Source organism: Corylus avellana, chromosome ca8 (genome assembly GCF_901000735.1).
Source record: "Corylus avellana chromosome ca8, CavTom2PMs-1.0".
Lineage (NCBI taxonomy): Eukaryota > Viridiplantae > Streptophyta > Magnoliopsida > Fagales > Betulaceae > Corylus > Corylus avellana.
In genome coordinates, this window is record NC_081548.1 from 6,067,676 (window position 1) to 6,086,468 (window position 18,793).

Here is an 18,793-nt window from a genome sequence, read left to right on the forward strand (position 1 = left end):
TGAAGTTGTGCTCTTTGGTTTCCATTTTAGCTATTAACAATCAGATTCTCTCCACCGAATGGACAATTGCTCCAATTAATCATCGCCTAAATTAGTTGAAACTACATCATTTTCAAATTTGGAATTCTACAAAAGTTTTTCGGGAAAAATGGTCTCCGGGTATCTAGGTATGGAAAATGTGTTGTATTTAGTTTTTGGGGAAACTTCATTTAAAACCCCAAAACTACCACCCATTTTGAAAAGACCTCCCAAATTTTAAAAACTGTCAATTTCACCCCTTAAACTTTCAATTTGATGCAATGTACCGCTCTGTCAATTTTTGGACGTTAAAAATGATAAAATGACTTTTATACCACTTGCATTATTACAAAATTCTAAATTTGCCCTTAATTTCAAATTAAAAATTGAAGGGTAATTTGGTCTTTTTAGTGGCAAAAATTGATGAATGGGATCAATTGCATAAAAATAGAAAGTTTAGGGGTGAAATTGAGAGTTTTCAAAATTTAGAAAGGTCATCTCAAAACATATGGTAGTTTAGGGGTTCTAAATGAAATTTCTCCTTTTTTTTTTATTAATATTTTGGGGTAACTTCACTGAAGACCTCTTAACTTCTACCCGATTTGACAAATCCTCATAAACTTAAAAATCTCTCAATTTTGTCCCATGAACTTTCAATTGAAATCAATTTGGACCCCTCCGTCAGATTTTAAATGTTAAATGACGTTTATACCCCTTACTTTTTTATAAAATTCCAACTTTACCCTTAATTCCAAAACATTTTTTTATTATTTTTTTTTTAAAAAAAAAAAAAAAAAAGAAAATTAGGGATATTTTAGTCTTTTTTGGCATTTCTAATAGCTAAATTTGACAAAGGAGTTCAAGTTGAGACCAATTGAAAGTTTAGGAGACTAAATTGAGAGATTTTAAAGTTTAGGGAGAGTTTGTCAAATCGAGTGGAAATTTAGGAGTCTTCAATGAAGTTACCCTTAATATTTTTAACTCAAGGACAGAAATTGAAAAACAGATTCCCTTTTCATTATGGTATATATACTTGGGGGTCATCCTCAAATTATAAATAAAAGAGCAGAGGACGGAATCAACTGTAACTATTTTATAAAAAAAAAAAAAAAAAAAAAAAAAGAAAAAAGAAAAAGAAAAAAACTTTACCAGAACTAGGTGGTGGAGGAACAAGTGCTGGATTTGGCGTTGGTACTGATGTTGTGTTTACCGTCAAGTAAAACGGGTACACATCATACCAAAGAAAGCAACTCAAAAGCATTACTCTGCCACTTTTCTTTCCTCCGCAGAAACCCGAGAGATTCTTCATTGCTATCTGAAGACACCAATTGCAATCGTAACCCGACATGTCCAGCGTGCACTGCACAAGGGTGTATAGTGTTTGTGAAGCTGTGAATTTCACTTCGTTTGTCCCAAACTTCTTGGATCCAGACGCAACATTTGACAAGCTACTTGCCAAACCTTTCATTGTTTCCGTCACTAGCTCATAAAGCTGGTTAGGCACTGAAACTGTATCCGTACTCGAAATAGAAGAGGCAAGTTCGGAGGCCATGGTGGAGAAGATATACAAGTTAGAGTAGCGTAGCATGCACTCCGAGTACCAAGCCACTGCCACTTTCTCCTCAGCGTAGTATCCGACTATCTCTTTGGTTGCCACGGCGACACAATTTTGGAAGTCTACGGCAGGGAGGTCACCTCGGCACAGAAAGAGGCCGTAAACCATGTCGACAGAGTTTCTGACGGAGGCATTGTAGAATTCCAGGTTGCTGGTGGGTTTGGAGGATAGGTAAGCGAGGAGGCGAAGGAGGTTGGATTGGTAGTTGCTATTGGCGGTTAAAGTGGTTGTGTTTGTGCAGATATGGTTGTAGACAATTGGAGCAGCTTCAGTTGGGATTTGGCTAAGGAAGCTGATAAGCATGGAGAGGAACAAAAGGGTCATTATGAGGTTGTAGCCCATGATCAATATATATATAATCACCAACCTAGCTTGGAATCAATTATTCTCATAACATTTTACAATACTCGATCAGATACGATGAGCATGGTGAGCCTGATTGACTTGACCCAAGTTAATAAGCAAAGTCAAGCAACCCAGAAAATTCGTCTCAGTCAAAGTTTGGAAAATACCTCGCCACTGAAATTGGGGAAACAACCAAATTTCTGAAATTTTCAAGCCCAAGAGTCCCTTTGGCAAACCCTTTTGTGTGATAGAGTAATGGGGTATATACAATTTTGAATTTTTTGTATTGAAAATTTAAAAATTTTTATTTTGTAGTTATTTTTTTATTTGAATAATAATAATAATAAAAAAATTAATGATGTAGTATAAAAAGTGAAACAAGTAAGAATGTTTTAATGTTATTTTTTGAGAAAAAATAATGTGAACAGTTACAAAAAAAAAAAAAAAAGGACAGGGGGGAAGGCTTCCAACTTGAGCATTAACAGACAAAGACTTTGGCTCAACGTATTAGAGTGATATTTGAGAATATTAGGTCATGGGTTTTGAATGATTTGTGTTACACATAAACCCATCACTTGAACCCATGGGTCAAAGGCCCAACAGCCTGAGAAAGTCTGATACATCCGAATAGGCTTTATGAATGCGACCCAACATAAAACAATAGATGCGGCGTCGTTTCTTATGCTCTCGATCGACCTGTGTTAAACTGAAGACTGACTGCTCTACCACAACGAATCTCCTACACTTAACATCCAGATGCATACATCACAATCAGGATACAATTGGCTACATGGACAGCTCACATATGGCAAGATCATTGGAACAGTTACGATCTGCTCTTAAAAGATTCTTGACAGTTACGCGCCATCCTTGGAATCCTATTAATGTCGATAACGGCTTCTTACCGATCATAATGACAGGAGACACGAATGTTAACTTTGTTGACCGTTAAGCCCAAATCCCGGAACCTCCGCCCGGTCATCATAGCTATATCCATATGATCAACTATAAAAGACCTCACTTCAGAGGTACGCATATATGCAACACTAAGCTTTATACTGAGTTTGCTCAAACACTGAATTAAGCATCGGAGGAGGAACCGCCTGCCACCACTAGGCGCACCCTCTTAACGTGTGCTCTGGTTTTTGTAGGTTTGAAAGGAAGTGCGAAGAAGAAAGGAGTGGTTTGGATTTCCCTTCAGTCCACCATACCGGAAACTGTAACAACAGTTTGGCACTGTTTGTGGGAATGATAATTCATTCTTGCAAACTCAAAAATTCGTGATAATGGTGAACACAAGGTCCAGAAGTCAAGCCCACCGTGAAGAGATAATAGCGCAGAACAATCAACGGCCACCACCAGCGCCCCAGAATGCAGGAGGCAGGGAGTGTATTGCTTCTCTTGAAGCGCAAGTGGCACTCCTAGTCCAGCAGAATGAAGAACTACACCTCCGATTTTCCCCTCCATCCCAGCCTAAAATCAATTAGAATGGACATTTGGAGGAACAAGAAAATCACGGTCATCATTCTGATAATTGAGATCACCATTTTAATGGCCATAGTCGCCAAGGTGAAAGCCGCTGCCACCCGCGTAACCTCGACCAAGGCAAAAATGGTCGCACGGAATGTGATGCTCTAGAGAATACCCCGCGAAGCGAAGTGGACATAGCCTTGGCGGAGTTAAAGACGAAACTCGAGGCAATGGAGAAAAAGGAGAAATGTAAAGCCGTGGTCATAAACTTTTTGCCAGTTGGAGACGCCCTTTGCCAGACAAGTGATCGATCATCCGCTCCCCAACAAATTCCAAGCTCCTTAGATCCCAAGCTACAGTGGGGTCAGGCATCCAACCAAGCACCTAGAAAATTACCAGATGCATATGGCGTTACATGCCACACCTGACGAAATTCTGTGTAGAGCCTTCCCTACTATGCCCTCGGGAAATGCTAGAGAATGGTTCCAGAGTCTGGTACCTAACTCTATGGGCACCTTTGAAGATTTGGCCCGTATTTTCCTCACTCACTTCCTGGGATCCAGAGAAAGGAAGAAGCCTTCCGGATATCTCCTAACGCTCCACCAGCAAGAGGGCGAGAGTTTGAAGGAGTTCATGATTCGGTTCAACACCGAAAAATTAAAGGTAGAAGATCGTACCGATGGCGTAATCTTTTCCACTATTTACAACGGTATCTCACCCGAGGAGCCGGTCGTAAGGAAAATCGCGCAAAGGCAACTGAACAACCTCCAAGAGCTATTAGATGAGGTGGAGGAATTTATTAAGGAGGAAGAGACCTTGAGAGCAATGAGGTCAGCTCAAAAAATTCCCAAGAAATTTGAAGAGAAGAAGAAGATAGATCATCCAGGGCCAGGCGCTCCGAAGCCCTTCAAGAAAAAGTTTAATGATTACAACTTCACCTCGCTCAACACCAAAATTTTCGAAGTCTTAATGGAAATCAAGAAAGACCCGAAATACTGAAGACCTCCCGGGGCTCCACAAAATCAGAACTCAGATCATTATTGTGAGTTCCATGAAGCTAATGGACACTACACAGAAGGCTGCATTGCTTTAAGGCACCTCATCAAAAAGTTTATCAGGAACGGCAAACTCGTTCGGTTCCTAGGAGAGAAAAGAATAGCAGCCCATCCCAGGGAAAACTATGTCCGAGAAGTGAATTACCATCAATCCCGAGATCATTGGCAACAAGAACATTATCGGAGTAGAAGTTTCGACCGTAGAAATCGGGACAAATATCCACAGGAGAACAAAGCAAGACAGGAAGAGCCTAGAAAAGGACATGCTCGCCTAACCCGCAAGCCTCAAAACCAAGCAAATATTCCAGAAATCCACACCATTATCGACAGATTTGCTGGAGGAGGTGAGTAAGGAAGGGCGAGGAAGGCCTATGCTCGACAACTGGAAAGCTCCCACGAAGTCTACACCATAGGAAGACCAATGAAGTAGTCTAGAAGAAGTGCGATGGTGATTAGATTCTAGAATGACGACTACGTGGGAATTTCGTATCCGCATATAGATGCCCTGGTTGTCACACTGATAGTGGCAAACCACAATGTCCATCGCTTCTTGGTGGATGATGGGAGCTCAGCAGACATCTTGTATTGGTCTACATTTAAGAAGTTGAATCTGGGACAGGAGAAAATTGTCCCAACCAACTATCCCTTGATGGGATACGCAGGGGAACAAGTGCAACCAGTCGGATCAATTGAACTACAAATCACGGCTGGATCGTATCCAAGGCAGGTAATGGTGATGATACGTTTTCTATTGGTTGACCGACCACCAGCTTACAAAGCTATCATCGGAAGAACGGCTCTCAATGAACTGAAAGCCATCACATCAACTCTGCAACTCAAGATCAAGTTCCCAACGGATCATGGAGTAGGGGAAGTAAAGGACGATTAGCGAGCTGCCTGACAATGTTATAATATCTCTATGAAAGATTGTCCCAGGACCCTGGTCTAGGGCGATGAACCAGTCGAGGATCTTGAGGTATTCTCGGTCGGTAAGCCTAATAGGGTCATCAAAATTGGGTCCCAACTGGACCCGGCTGTAAAAGAGAAGCTCGTATCTTTCTTCTGTGAGAATCATGACATATTCGCCTAGAGTCATGAGAACATGCCAGGCATATCACCTTCCGTAATGGTGCCCAAGTTGAACGCCAATCCTAGTTTCAAGCCAGTACAAGAAAGGCGAAGAGGATACTCGGCTGAGAAAAACAAGGCCGCTGCCGAAGAAGTCAAAAAGTTGAGTGAGGCTGGATTCATTAAAGAAATCCAGTACACCACCTGGTTCGCAAATGTGGTTTTAGTAAAAAAGTCAAATGGGAAATGGAGAATGTGTGTCGACTTCACTGATCTCAACAAGGCATGTCCCAAAGATAGCTATCCTTTACCACGGATAGATCAACTTGTTGATTCAACTTCTAGGCATGAATTATTGAGCTTCATGGATGCATTCTCGGGGTATAACCAGATATCCATTCACTAGTCTAATCAAGAAAAGACAGTCTTCATGGCGGACATGGATTTATACTGTTACCGAGTAATGCCATTCGGATTAAAAAACGTAGGAGCTACATATCAGCGGCTGGTCAACAAGATGTTTCGGCAACAGATTGGGCGGAATATGGAAGTGTATGTGGATGATATGCTGGTGAAGAGAATACAAGCGGCTAGCCACATCACAGACCTACTTGGGGCGTTCGACACACTAAGGCACTACAGGATGAAGTTCAATCCTTCCAAATGTTCATTCAGAGTATCCTCAGGTAAGTTCCTTGGATTCATTGTCAACTGGAGAGGAATGGAACTAACCCCGAAAAGATCAAGGCAATTCTAGACATGCAAGCACCTCAAAGCACAAAGCAGCTTCAACAACTGACGAGAAGGATAGTGGCACGAAATCGGTTTGTCTCCTGTTCAACCCACAAATGCCTCCCTTTCTTCAAAATTTTGAAGAAGGCCTTCTCCTGGAGTCTGGAATGAGACAAAGCTTTCCAGGAGTTAAAGGAATATTTAGTCAGCCCGCCGCTACTGAGCCAACCGGTGGAAGGGGAAGCCTTATACCTGTACTTGGCGGTGTCCTTATCAACCATATGCTCAGCCTTAATCCAAGAAGAATAAGGAGTGCAAAAGCACGTTTACTTTATCAGCAAAGCCCTGGACGGAGCTGAGGAACGATACCCTCGGATCGAAATGCTAGCTTCGCCTTGGTCACGTCCTCCCAAAGATTGAGACCATATTCCCAAGTGCATACCATCAAGGTGTTAATTGAATTCCCTTTGAGTAACATCTTTCAAAAGTCGGACTTATCGAAAAGACTAGTCAACTGGGCCACGAAACTCGGGGAGTTTGACATAGAATTCCACCCAAGAACATCTCTAAAAGGGCAAGCACTGGTGAAAATCATTAAGGACATGTGCCAAGGGCAATATGCCGATGCCCATCATAATGTCGGCAGCCGATCCAAGCTACCTCAACGGCTTTGGTTTGTGGACTCCATATTGCACCGCAATGCCTTCCCCTTAGGACACAAGACTCAGAGACGTGATCAATTTCGCCAAACCCTCTACGCCTTCAACAAAGATGCCTGGTACTCCATTCCCGACATCATTTGGAACCAAATGCACAAATTTTGGAATGGAGTGCACATTGGAGGAGCGGAGTCCACACACTCATGGGGGTTGCCATTCCCATACTTAATCACATACATCCTACGGAAGAACGGCATCAAGGGCACTGCAGCTGATGAGCCAGTCACTACTACTCCCATATCTGGCATTTGCCAATGGAACAAGAGCTGCTCCCATATGCCCCGGGTACCTCCAGCACCAGTAACTGGTGGTGAAGTTAGTGAGGCTGAGCTGATGGCCAAAGATGAACCTGCAATTGGGCCAGAGGCAGCTGAGGATGAGGCCCCGACCATTTTTCATGAAGCACAAAATCGCTCACTTAGTGAAGAAATAGCGGGGCTTCGCAGAGAGTTGGGTGACCAAAGAAAAGAGGCTCAGGAAAATAAAGAATTGATGGACAAACACCTCAGGGCCTTAGAAGAATTGATGCAGTTGTTGTGCAAATTTATTTAACTCGCAAGTGCACGAATCGATTGTAGTTTAATGGATTGCAAGTGCGAGGTCGATCCCACAGAGAATTGTATTTTTGAAAGAGCAATTTATATCTAAACTAATTAAATCCTAATCTAGTTCCAAAAGGGTTTTGATTTTTGAGTTTTGAAAATTAAAGGATAAACATAAACTAAATAAAATAAGTAAATCTAAGAATAAAGGTACTAAGGTTTGGGAATTCACACTCACCAAATCATAACAACATACTTTATGTTCATCAATATGAATCCGAAGTTCTCACAAATTAAATCATAGATATGTTTTACTATGCTTCAAAGAATTAATCAAAACCATCCCATGTATCCATTCATTGACCAAATCACAAAAGGAATCCAAATTAAATTGAAACACCAGATGTATCCGTAGAACAAATCACAAAGGATATCCAATTTTTATGAGTTAAAAGCCAAGCAATCAATCATATGAAATTATCTCAAATCATCACATGTATCCTTGAATCACAAGAGATATCCAAGAATTACTCCATACAATTGATTAGAAGTAAAACAATTGAAATATAAAACCAAATAAAATCAGAATAATAAAAACTTACATAAAAGTATTGATGTTCTTCATCGGTGAGGCTTCATCCCCAACCTTAGTTGGGAATTTAGCTCCACATAAAAATAAAATCTAAACCTAAACCTAAACCTAAAGAAAAAACTAAACAAAAGAATTTTGCTCTCTGGGATTGTGTATCTTTTCTTGAATGCAAAGAAGTCTATTTATAGGCTTAGGGAAGTCCTAGAAGCCCAAGTAAACCTAGATAATTCGGAAGTCTGTCTCCCAGTCAAAATAGAAGTCTGAAATCGGACTAGGATTCGTCCAACTTTGTGTCTCTTAATTGCGGGGCGATTTTGACATAGAAACCGTCCGAATTACGAAAATTCTATTTCACAACAAATTGTAGTATTTTGAGCTAGCTTTCCAATGCCGTTTGAATCACTTCAATCCGATATTTGAACGGAGAGTTATGGTCAAAATACTAAGACGTATGCAGAATCTGAATTTGAATCCGATCCGAAATCTTATCCAATCTGAACTTTAATCTAATTTAACCTTTTCTTGGTTAGAGTTAACCACATCATCTAGGTCTTCTCAAAGTATGCTTTCTTCCAAACTTCGCATTTTTCCCTTTAAAGCTGTAGTTTTTCTTCAATGACCTACAAAATACTAAAAACACAAAACTAACACAAAATATTAAATAACGACACAGCTAAAGGATTAACTAATGTAAATAAAGGGGTCCAAATATGCAATATTTGGCACTTATCAAACACCCCCAAACTTACATTTTGATAGTCCCTTAGCAAAACAAAAGAAAAAATAAAATGAAAGCAAGAAACATAAATCCTCTTTCGTGGGAGAGACGATTGCATTTAGCATATACAACAAGCCTTTTAAACCCCTAGGCTTCCCTAGTGGACGAGTGAAGTCTCGTGAGGGCTTAACAGGAATGATACCCACAAACATTGTAGCACTATGTTGTTAACAAGAAAGAAGTTTCACATAAACCATGGTTCTTATTCATGAGCAAACTTAAAAAGACAAACACCATCATAACAGTCAAAAGGAAATCCAAAATCAAATTACTCATAAATGGACAATTGAGACCTCATATGTTTTGAAATGTGTAAAGTGTAATTAGCATATAATCATGAAGCTTTCAGTTTAAACTCAAGATAAGTTCCATAAAATTTGTAAAAATCCCTAACAGATGAAACAACCAAGGCAAGATATGCATTTTTTTTTTTTTATAGGCTTTGCAATGTCTAACTCCCTTAAGCTTTCTAATTGACTCATGTAACAAGTGTTAGGCCAATGACTCCCAAGCCAGGTGGCTTTAGGGCACTAGATGTAGAACATCCCTAAGGGCTTATTAACTTAAGTCAAAAAGGCTACGAAGTTAGATTAGCCATATCATAAATCAACACTGAACTTCACACCTTTTGACGCGAACACTCAATGCTTAATGAGGCAAGAGGTCCGGTTACTCAGTGGAAAACTCAACATGATCTTTATTTTCTTTTTCCTTCTCTTTTTTATTTATTTATTTTTTATATCTTGCAAGCCAATGGTTATTCATCAATAGGTCATCCAACAAATCTCAAAGAGAACAAGCCTAAGCTCAAACATCATACCTCACAGAAAATATGCTAATGTGCTCATGAAAATTTATCTCAAAACAAGTGAAATCTCTTTTACCCAAAAATAAGTCAAGGGACTCTGACTCCTAATGACATAATAATTTGTTCAACCCTTTAAGAAAGCTAATGAAATGTAAATCACAGTTATAGTTTAACTCAAACTTGACAACAACATAGCATAATTTTTATTTTTTTTTTCAAATTTTTTTTTACACAAAATGATAAATAAAAATAAACAAATAAGAACAAAAATAAATAGACTAAGTGTTTTTCCATACCCCTAAACTTGAATTACACATTGCCCTCAATGTGTAGTATAGAAATACATTACCGGAAGTAAGGAAATCGGAGTGTGAACAAGGCTAGGGCGTCCCCTAAACTTAAATACCAAGACACTTGTCAACAAAAACTAACAGCAATATTTTTTTCACATAAACAAAACATCAAAAGATCAATTGCTGTTAGAAACAAAACAAATAAATAGAAATGCAATATAATGAAAAAGGAAAGAAAGAATTTGTGGAGTGAAGTGCAGAAAATAAACTGGAGGAGAAAACTTTACAGCGCTTTCCCCTATCATGCGGATGTCCAACCAATCCTTTCCACCCTTTCTTCTTCAAAACTTCATAGCCCTCTGGAAGGATGTTTCGCCATCTTATGTAGACTTCCTTGCTTCGACGGATCTTCTTAGGAAAGTGGTTCCTAGATTTGTGTGCTTGTGTGCACAAGTCCTTGAATATCTTGACATAAGATGGCTCCTGATGTGCCTCAAGGGGGATAGTGATGTAGGCAGGAGCTTCAGTACTCACTTCCATGTCACTGGGCAAATTAGGATCCATTGGGGGCTCATTATTCTCAGGGTGCTCAACTTGCTCCTCTTTCTCTTCCTCCTCTTTGTTATCCACAATTTCCTCACTCTGTAGTGTGATGGTGACTTGGGCATGCTCATGATAAGAATTTTCGGAATCATCCTCATCAATCATGTAGTGCCTTTCAGCCATCAGCTGACTTTGAAGCTCTTCTTCCTCTATTATGTTGAAGTCAGCAACTAGATGACTGATCTGTCCTTCTATCTTGGTCATGGCCTGCTTAAGTTCTTGTATGTCTCTGCCATTAGCCATGTTGGAATTCCTCAGCTCCTGTACAGCTTGGGAATTGCTCATGGTAGCATTCTTCATATCTTGTATGTTCTTATCCATTGATTGCATGAATGCTTTCATTATGTTTTCTAGTGATGACTGTGGTGCAGGCTGTGACACTTGAGTGGCAGACTGATAAACAGGAGGTTGAGCTTGATAATCGAACTGCGGATATTCTGAATGGTGCAATTCATCAAATTGGTGAGCATAATTTCCTGTAGCCTGAGCTGATCCTGAGAAATCAAATTGGTTGCTCCAGTCCGGGTTATAACAATTGAAATTTGAATCAAACCCCGGGCTAGAGAAACCGGTGTTCATTTGTTCATATGAAAAGTTAGATCTAGCTGCTCTGATTTGGTCTAATTTGTAGTCGTTGAGCTCAGCTCGCAGATCTGGACAATTGTTCTCCTCATGATAAGGATTGAAACAAAATGAACATGGTTTAGGTGGGTAAACATTTTGAGGGTAGTTGGTAGGAGCTAATGTCCTACAACTAGGAGAGGCACTAAAATCATTAAAATGAAAATTCATGTTTCTCCTCACTTTTTAGCATGCAGATATCCCACATAAAACATTAACCAATTTTTTTTTTTTTTTTAAATAAAATAAACTAAAAGAACAGCTAACACAATAAAAAAAAATGAAAACTAAAATTTAAAACTCACAAAAATGACCAAAAAATAAATTTTTGGCAAAGATCTACAGAACTGCTGCCTTTGCTATGAGTGCGCTCAATCGCGTTGATTGGGGAAGGTGCTGCGGGAGAACTGTAAAACAAGCCAAACAAAACAAAAAAAAATAACAAGAAAAATCTTTTTTTTTTTTTTTTTTTTTATTTGTATTAGTAACACAAATAAAACAAAACAAATTGCAGAAAAATAAAATCCTAATTATAACTAGTAGAAGAATAAAACTAATTTAGAAATAAATTGGTTTCAAAAATTGAAAAATTCCCCGGCAACGGCGCCAAAAACTTGTTGTGCAAATTTCTTTAACTCGCAAGTGCACGAATCGATTGTAGTTTAATGGATTGCAAGTGCGAGGTCGATCCCACAGAGAATTGTATTTTTGAAAGAACAATTTATATCTAAACTAATTAAATCCTAATCTAGTTCCAAAAGGGTTTTGATTTTTGAGTTTTGAAAATTAATGGATAAACATAAACTAAATAAAATAAGTAAATCTAAGAATAAAGGTACTAAGGTTTGGGAATTCACACTCACCAAATCATAACAACATACTTTATGTTCATCAATATGAATCCGAAGTTCTCACAAATTAAATCATAGATATGTTTTACTATGCTTCAAAAAATTAATCAAAACCATCCCATGTATCCATTCATTGACCAAATCACAAAAGGAATCCAAATTCAATTGAAACACCAGATGTATCCGTAGAACAAATCACAAGGGATATCTAATTTTTATGAGTTAAAAGCCAAGCAATCAATCATATGAAATTATCTCAAATCATCACATGTATCCTTGAATCACAAGAGATATCCAAGAATCACTCCACACAATTGATTAGAAGTAAAACAATTGAAATATAAAACCCAATAAAATCAGAATAATAAAAACTTACATAAAAGTGATGTTGTTCTTCATCGGTGAGGCTTCATCCCCAACCTTAGTTGGGAATTTAGCTCCACATAAAAATAAAATCTAAACCTAAACCTAAACCTAAAGAAAAGCTAAACAAAAGAATTTTGCTCTCTGGGATTGTGTATATATTCTTGAATGCAAAGAAGTCTATTTATAGGCTTAGGGAAGTCCTAGAAGCCCAAGTAAACCTAGATAATTCGGAAGTCTGTCTCCCAGTCAAAATAGAAGTCTGAAATCGGACTAGGATTCGTCCAACTTTGTGTCTCTTAATTGCGGGGCGATTTTGACATAGAAACCGTCCGAATTACGAAAATTCTAGTTCACAACAAATTGTAGTATTTTGAGCTAGCTTTCCAATGCCGTTTGAATCACTTCAATCCGATATTTGAGCGGAGAGTTATGGTTAAAATACTAAGATGTATGCAGAATCTGAATTTGAATCCGATCCGAAATCTTATCAAATCTGAACTTTAATCTAATTTAACCTTTTCTTGGTTAGAGTTAACCACATCATCTAGGTCTTCTCAAAGTATGCTTTCTTCCAAACTTCGCATTTTTCCCTTTAAAGCTGTAGTTTTTCTTCAATGACCTACAAAATACTAAAAACACAAAACTAACACAAAATATTAAATAACGACACAGCTAAAGGATTAACTAATGTAAATAAAGGGGTCCAAATATGCAATATTTGGCACTTATCAGCAGTCCATTCTCAGCCGATTGCCACCACCATCAGCAGGAGCATCATCTTCAGGGTAGCATTGAATAGGGACCACCGTCTGGCTGAAGACGTTAAACTTAGCGCTCATGGGAGGCACCCCATAGTTTATCCTTTTATTTTGTTTTGTTTAGTGTGTTTTAAGTTACTCATTTTCCGGGTACACTCTTTCCTTTATTTAGACACATTGGGGACAATGTGTCATTTAAGTTTGGGGGTATGGGCACACATGTTTTTCACACACTTTGTCCCAATTTCATGTTATTTGTTTTGTGTGTTTGTTTGTTTAATTGAAAAAAAAAAAAAAAAAAAAGAGTTTACGCATGTTCATGTTTATCCTAAAAATTTTAGTTAATCTAAAAGAATTCTGGCTTGAATTCATCAGTGAGCTTAAAATTTTGAACACATGATCTAATGGGTGAATTTGTTAGTCTTATTACTTGTTTAGGACAGTTGAAAAATCACATGTTTGATCTGATCACACAAGCGCATTAACACATAATTTGTGAAGTATGACATGAGCTGTGATATGTGTGCTTCTGTATCTTGGATGAGAATTATAATTGGATGACTTATTAGATGAACAATATGGATATCTATATATAAACTGAATAAATAAATGATCATTGATAGGCTTTTCACTGAATAACTGGACCTCTTGCCTCAAAGCATTGAGTGTTCATGTCAAAAGGTGAAAAATTTAGATTTGATCAAAGTCATGGTTAGTTTGGTTTTATAGTTTTTTTGACTCGAGTTAGTAGGTCCTTAGGGGTGTCTCTACACCTAATGCCCTAAAACCATCTGCTTTGGGAGTCAATGACCTAACATTCACTACATGGGTCAATTAGAAAGTTGAAGGGAACCAAACATTGCACAACCTGACCAAAAAAAAAAAAAAAAGGAGAAAGGAGAAGAGAAAAAGAAATATGCCATGGTTGTTCATTTTAATAGGGATTTCAGTGAATTTTGAGATATAGAGACATTACATGTTGGAAAGATTTGGAAGCTTCATAATATTGTGTTAATTCACCTTACACTATTTTCAAACTTGTGATGTTTTAGCATGTCCTTTGTAAGTAATTGAACTTTGAGATTCCAATTCATTATGAAGATGGAGTTCATTTTTTTAAACTTGCTAATAAATGAAAATCATAATCTTGAAGTAATACTTAATTTTTGGGATAACATGAACTGTGCATAATGTTTGTGGGTAACATTTATGGAAAACCTTCACGAGACTTCACTCGTGCTCTAGAGAATTCCTAGAGGTTTAAAAGGCTTGTTGCATATGTTAAATGCAATCGTACATCCCACGAAAGATGGATTTATCTTTTTGTTCTTTGTTTTTCATTTTTGTTTTAGTTTTGTATTGCTAAAGGACTACCAATATGTAAGTTTGGGGGTGTGTTAAGTGCTAAAATATTCATATTTTTGTCCTTTAACTTACATGTTTTAATCCTTTAAGTTTTAGTTAATTAGGTCGTTTTAGTTCTTTTATGTGTTTTCTTTGATTTTGTAAGTCATTGGAAGAAAAAGAAGCAATTTCAGAGGTTTTGAACTGAAAAAGAGCATTTTTGGATTTTGGAAGGCTCTGGTAGAGCGATCGATCGTAAAGGAGCTGCGATCGAGCGCACTACAGGTGAGGATGGCAACATGTAAGGCAACCATGATCGAGTGCAAGCACAAGGAGGATGGATCGTACACGGGCTGCGCTCGAGTGCACCCGTGCATGATGGCCATGACAGCCACCAGCCTTAATTAGGAAAGAGCAGTTTTTAGGGTTTTGTAGCTTAATGAGAACTAGGGCTCAAACCCTATGATTTTTAGGGTTTCTAGAGTATTCCTAAAGGCCTATAAATAGACCCTTAAGCCTCTAGAATAAATATACTTTGCAAAGAGTAGAATTGGAGCTCTTCAAATTCAAGTTTCAGGTTTATTCTTTTCCTTCCTTCTCTTTTTATTTTATGAAGATGTTTAACATGAACTTAATGTGTAACTAATTTATTTAGTAGGGCTAGATTGAAGCCCTAGTTATGTTTTGTTAATATTCAATATTGGCGCCTTTGTGGTGATCTTGTTGTGATATCTAAATTGATTAATGCCTGTTTTTATAAATTCCTCATATGTATGTGCCTGATCAACATGTGCATGTGGTATGGACTAGTTAGTTAAATCAATTTGGATGACTGAGTTCTGGGTTTAATATAAGTAATAAAAGTAATCCACACCGGGTTCTTGGGTTAATCAATATAGGGAACCGGGAGTATACACCCATGCCCTAAGCCTCATGTGTTTGTCGATTTCCATAGAATATATGCTTTCCTAAAGAACAACTTAGTATACACCCATGCTAAATCCTTTAGGAAAGAAAAGAGTTAGAGTATACACCCATGCCTAACTCGTTGCATAGGGAAATCTATTGCTTAAGGAGTATACACCCATGCCCTTAGGTTGACAAACATTAGATATACATAACATGATCAAAACATTGACATATTGATATATTAGCTAAATATAATTAGTGGTGGATATCAAAGCCCTACGTTTTTACCATTATCAACTCAAATATAATCTTTGTTTTATTTTACTTTGGGAATTTATTTTAGACAAAATTTAGCAATCCTCATAGGAATGACTCCGTATTTGCACACTATACTACTGTATTGACCTCATGCACTTGTGAGTAAAACATCCAATTATTTGCCTATTAATTTAGGTGGGTAATTGTGAACAACATGCTTTAGCTCGTATGGGCTCGGCCACCATGGAAGAAATCACGGCGATTGGCCGTCCGATTCAGGAGCTAATTGAGCCCTCGATTATCCAATTGGATTAAGTTGCATGCATTGAGAAGAAAGGGCAATGCCTAGAATGGGGCAATGATATACTACAATTCCTTAGGGAGGGCAAGCTACCATCCGATAACAAGTTGGCTCGGAAAATCCGCATCCAAGCGGCACACTACACGTTGGTCGACAGGGTCCTATACCGGAGGGGTTACACCGTCCCTCTGCTCAAGTACCTGTCAAAAGATGAGGCCGCATACGTACTCAGAGAAATCCATGAAGGAGTATGCGGTAGCCACTCGGGAGGAAGAATGTTAGCCCACAAGTCTATTTGAGCAGGGTATTATTGGCCAGACATGAACTGAGATTCCCATGAAATGATTAAACACTGCGACAAATGCCAACGGTTTGACAGAGTTTTGGCCAATCCGCCCAAAGAATTAAGCCCGGTTTCGGCTCCATGGCCTTTCGTGCAATGGGGTGTCGACTTAGTAGGCCCACTTCCAATAGGAAAGGGAGGATGTAGATTCATCGTAGTCGCCGTAGACTACTTTACTAAGTGGGCAGAAGCCGAAGCATTGGCCACTATAACCACCAAAAAAGTAAGGAATTTCCTATGGAAAGGCAGTTGTTTGTTGATACGGTATCCCACACGCTTTCGTGATCGACAATGGCAAACAATTCGATTGCGAACCATTCCAAAGTTGGTGCGCTGAGCTTCATATCAGAAACTACTTCTTGTCTCCCTAACATCTTCAAGCCAATGGTCAGGGAGGCGACAATCAAAACTTTGATGAAAACTTTGAAGAAGAAGCTTGAGGATAAGAAAGGAGCATGGGTGGAAATCCTTCCCAAAGTGCTATGGTCATATAGAACCACAATCCGACTGCCAACAAGAGAAAACCCTTTCTCTCTGGCATTCGGATCCGACGTAGTCATCCCAGTAGAAATCGGTTCGATCAACTTCCGAGTGGAGCACTACAGCCCTGAGATGAATGAAGAAGGAATGAAGTTAAGCTTGGACCTATTCCAAGAAAAAAGGGACAATGCTCAAACGATGATGGCAGCTTATCAACAAAGAACGACCAGATATTTTAATAAAAAAGTTAAGCCAAGACAATTCAAGACTGGGGACTGGGTTCTTCGGAAGGTTAGCATAGCCACTTGGGACCCAATGGAAGGACAGCTCGAACCAACACGGGAAGGACCATACAAAGTCATTCGGAGTCACCGGCAAGGAGCCTATTTCCTACAAGATGCAGAAGGAAAGCCGCTGCCGAGACCCTGGAATGCCGATCATCTGAAGAAATACTATCAGTAATTGTTCAATTTTCATTTTATTTCTTGTAATTCTTGGATATTTCTATAAAAAATTTATTCATGACGACTTACTTGAGCATCGGAGGACCCTCGGTCAAAACGACCATAAGGCCCGGTGACGAGTTCCCTGTCTTGCCGGGCACAAAGGAGTAAACCCTTAACAAAAAAAATCCCTCGTCTCAGAAACAAGGGAATAAAACCTTAACAAAAAAATCCCTCATCTCGGAAACAAGGGAGTAAACCCTTAACAAAAAAAAAATTCCTCGTCTCGGAAACAAGGGAGTAAACCCCTAATAAAAAAATTCCTCGTCTCAGAAACAAGGGAGGAAACCTTTAACAAAAAATTCCCTCGTCTCGGAAACAAGAGAGTAAACTCTTAACAAAAAAAAATTCCTCGTCTCGAAAACAAGGGGGTAAACCCCTAACAAAAAAATTCCTCGTCTCGGAAACAAGGGAGTAAACCCTTAACAAAAAAATCGCTCGTCTCGGAAACAAGGGAGTAAACCCTTAGCAAAAAAATACTTGTCTCGGAAATAAGGGAGTAAACCCTTAACAAAAAAAATCCCTCATATCGGGAACAAGGGAGTAAACCCTTAGCAACAAATCCCTCAAGACCCAAGCACGACTAGGCAATCCGAGGAAACTCTATGTCAAGCACAACTGAGCGAATAACCAATGTCAAGAAGAGGATTCTCCACACAAAGTAGAATGCAACACATCAATGGAATCAAAGGAAACACAACAGAAGGTGCCACTCACGGATCGACACCTATTTCATCGATTCTTGCGCTCAGATGCGAGCCACGTCCAGAAGGATGCGTCGACAAACAACGGTGCATTTATGCGGATACAGACAAGAAATTTGAAGAAACGAAAGATTGCAACAGATTGCTGAATATCTGTGGCGCATAAATGTCAAGCTCTATAAATGGTCAAGACGCCAAGTACAACGACTAAGAGGAGCAGAGCAGTCTACAGCACCCAAACGGTTTACCCTTAAGAAAGGAACACTATAAGAAGATTGAAAGTTTGAATTCTCTCCTCCCGAAGTCTTGGTAGAAGGAATTCGAGGGGTAACTGTTACACATAAACCCATCACTTGAACCCATGGGTCAAAGGCCCAACGTCCCGAGAAAGCCCGATATATCCAAATGGGCTTTATGAATGTGACCGAACATAAAACAACAGATGCGGCGTCGTTTCTTACGCTCTCGGTCGACCTGTGTTAAACCGAAGATCGAGTGCTCTACCACAACGAACCTCCTACACTTAACATCCAGGTGCATCCATCACAGTCAGGATACGACTCGGCTACATGGGTAGCTCATATATGGCAAGATCTTCATAACAGTTATGATTTGCTCTTAAAAGACTCTTGACAATTACGCACCATCCTCGGAATCCGGTTAATGTCGATAACAGCCTCTTACCTATCATAATGACAGGAGACACGAATGTTAATT

The 18,793-nt window shown here is 39.0% G+C and overlaps 2 protein-coding genes across 2 annotated transcripts in view; one reads left to right on the forward strand and one right to left on the reverse strand.

The window, feature by feature from the left end:
- The window catches only part of LOC132190752 (putative cysteine-rich receptor-like protein kinase 9), a 14,738-nt gene extending 12,763 nt beyond the window's left edge, over positions 1–1,975 (reverse strand). The window contains exon 1 of the mRNA XM_059605802.1: positions 1,168–1,975. Within this exon, the coding sequence (XP_059461785.1) occupies positions 1,168–1,975 (808 nt within the window). The remainder of the gene's footprint in view (positions 1–1,167) is intronic.
- A 1,929-nt stretch (positions 1,976–3,904) lies between these two features.
- On the forward strand, positions 3,905–5,392 carry LOC132190753 (uncharacterized). Its single transcript, XM_059605804.1, has 3 exons — positions 3,905–4,278; positions 4,450–4,847; positions 5,004–5,392. The coding sequence occupies exons 1-3, from the start codon at positions 3,905–3,907 to the stop codon at positions 5,390–5,392; spliced, it is 1,161 nt and encodes a 386-aa protein (XP_059461787.1).
- Positions 5,393–18,793: the final 13,401 nt, after the last annotated feature.

What these genes read in the sequence shown, in the direction of transcription:
- LOC132190753 (XM_059605804.1), top strand. Translation starts at nt 3,905, where the DNA reads ATGCCCTCGGGAAATGCTAGAGAATGGTTCCAGAGTCTGGTACCTAAC. An exon ending in GAGACCTTGAGAGCAATGAG is followed by an intron (nt 4,279 to 4,449) that starts GTCAGCTCAAAA and finishes GAAATACTGAAG; the next exon opens with ACCTCCCGGGGCTCCACAAA. An exon ending in CGACAGATTTGCTGGAGGAG is followed by an intron (nt 4,848 to 5,003) that starts GTGAGTAAGGAA and finishes ATCCGCATATAG; the next exon opens with ATGCCCTGGTTGTCACACTG.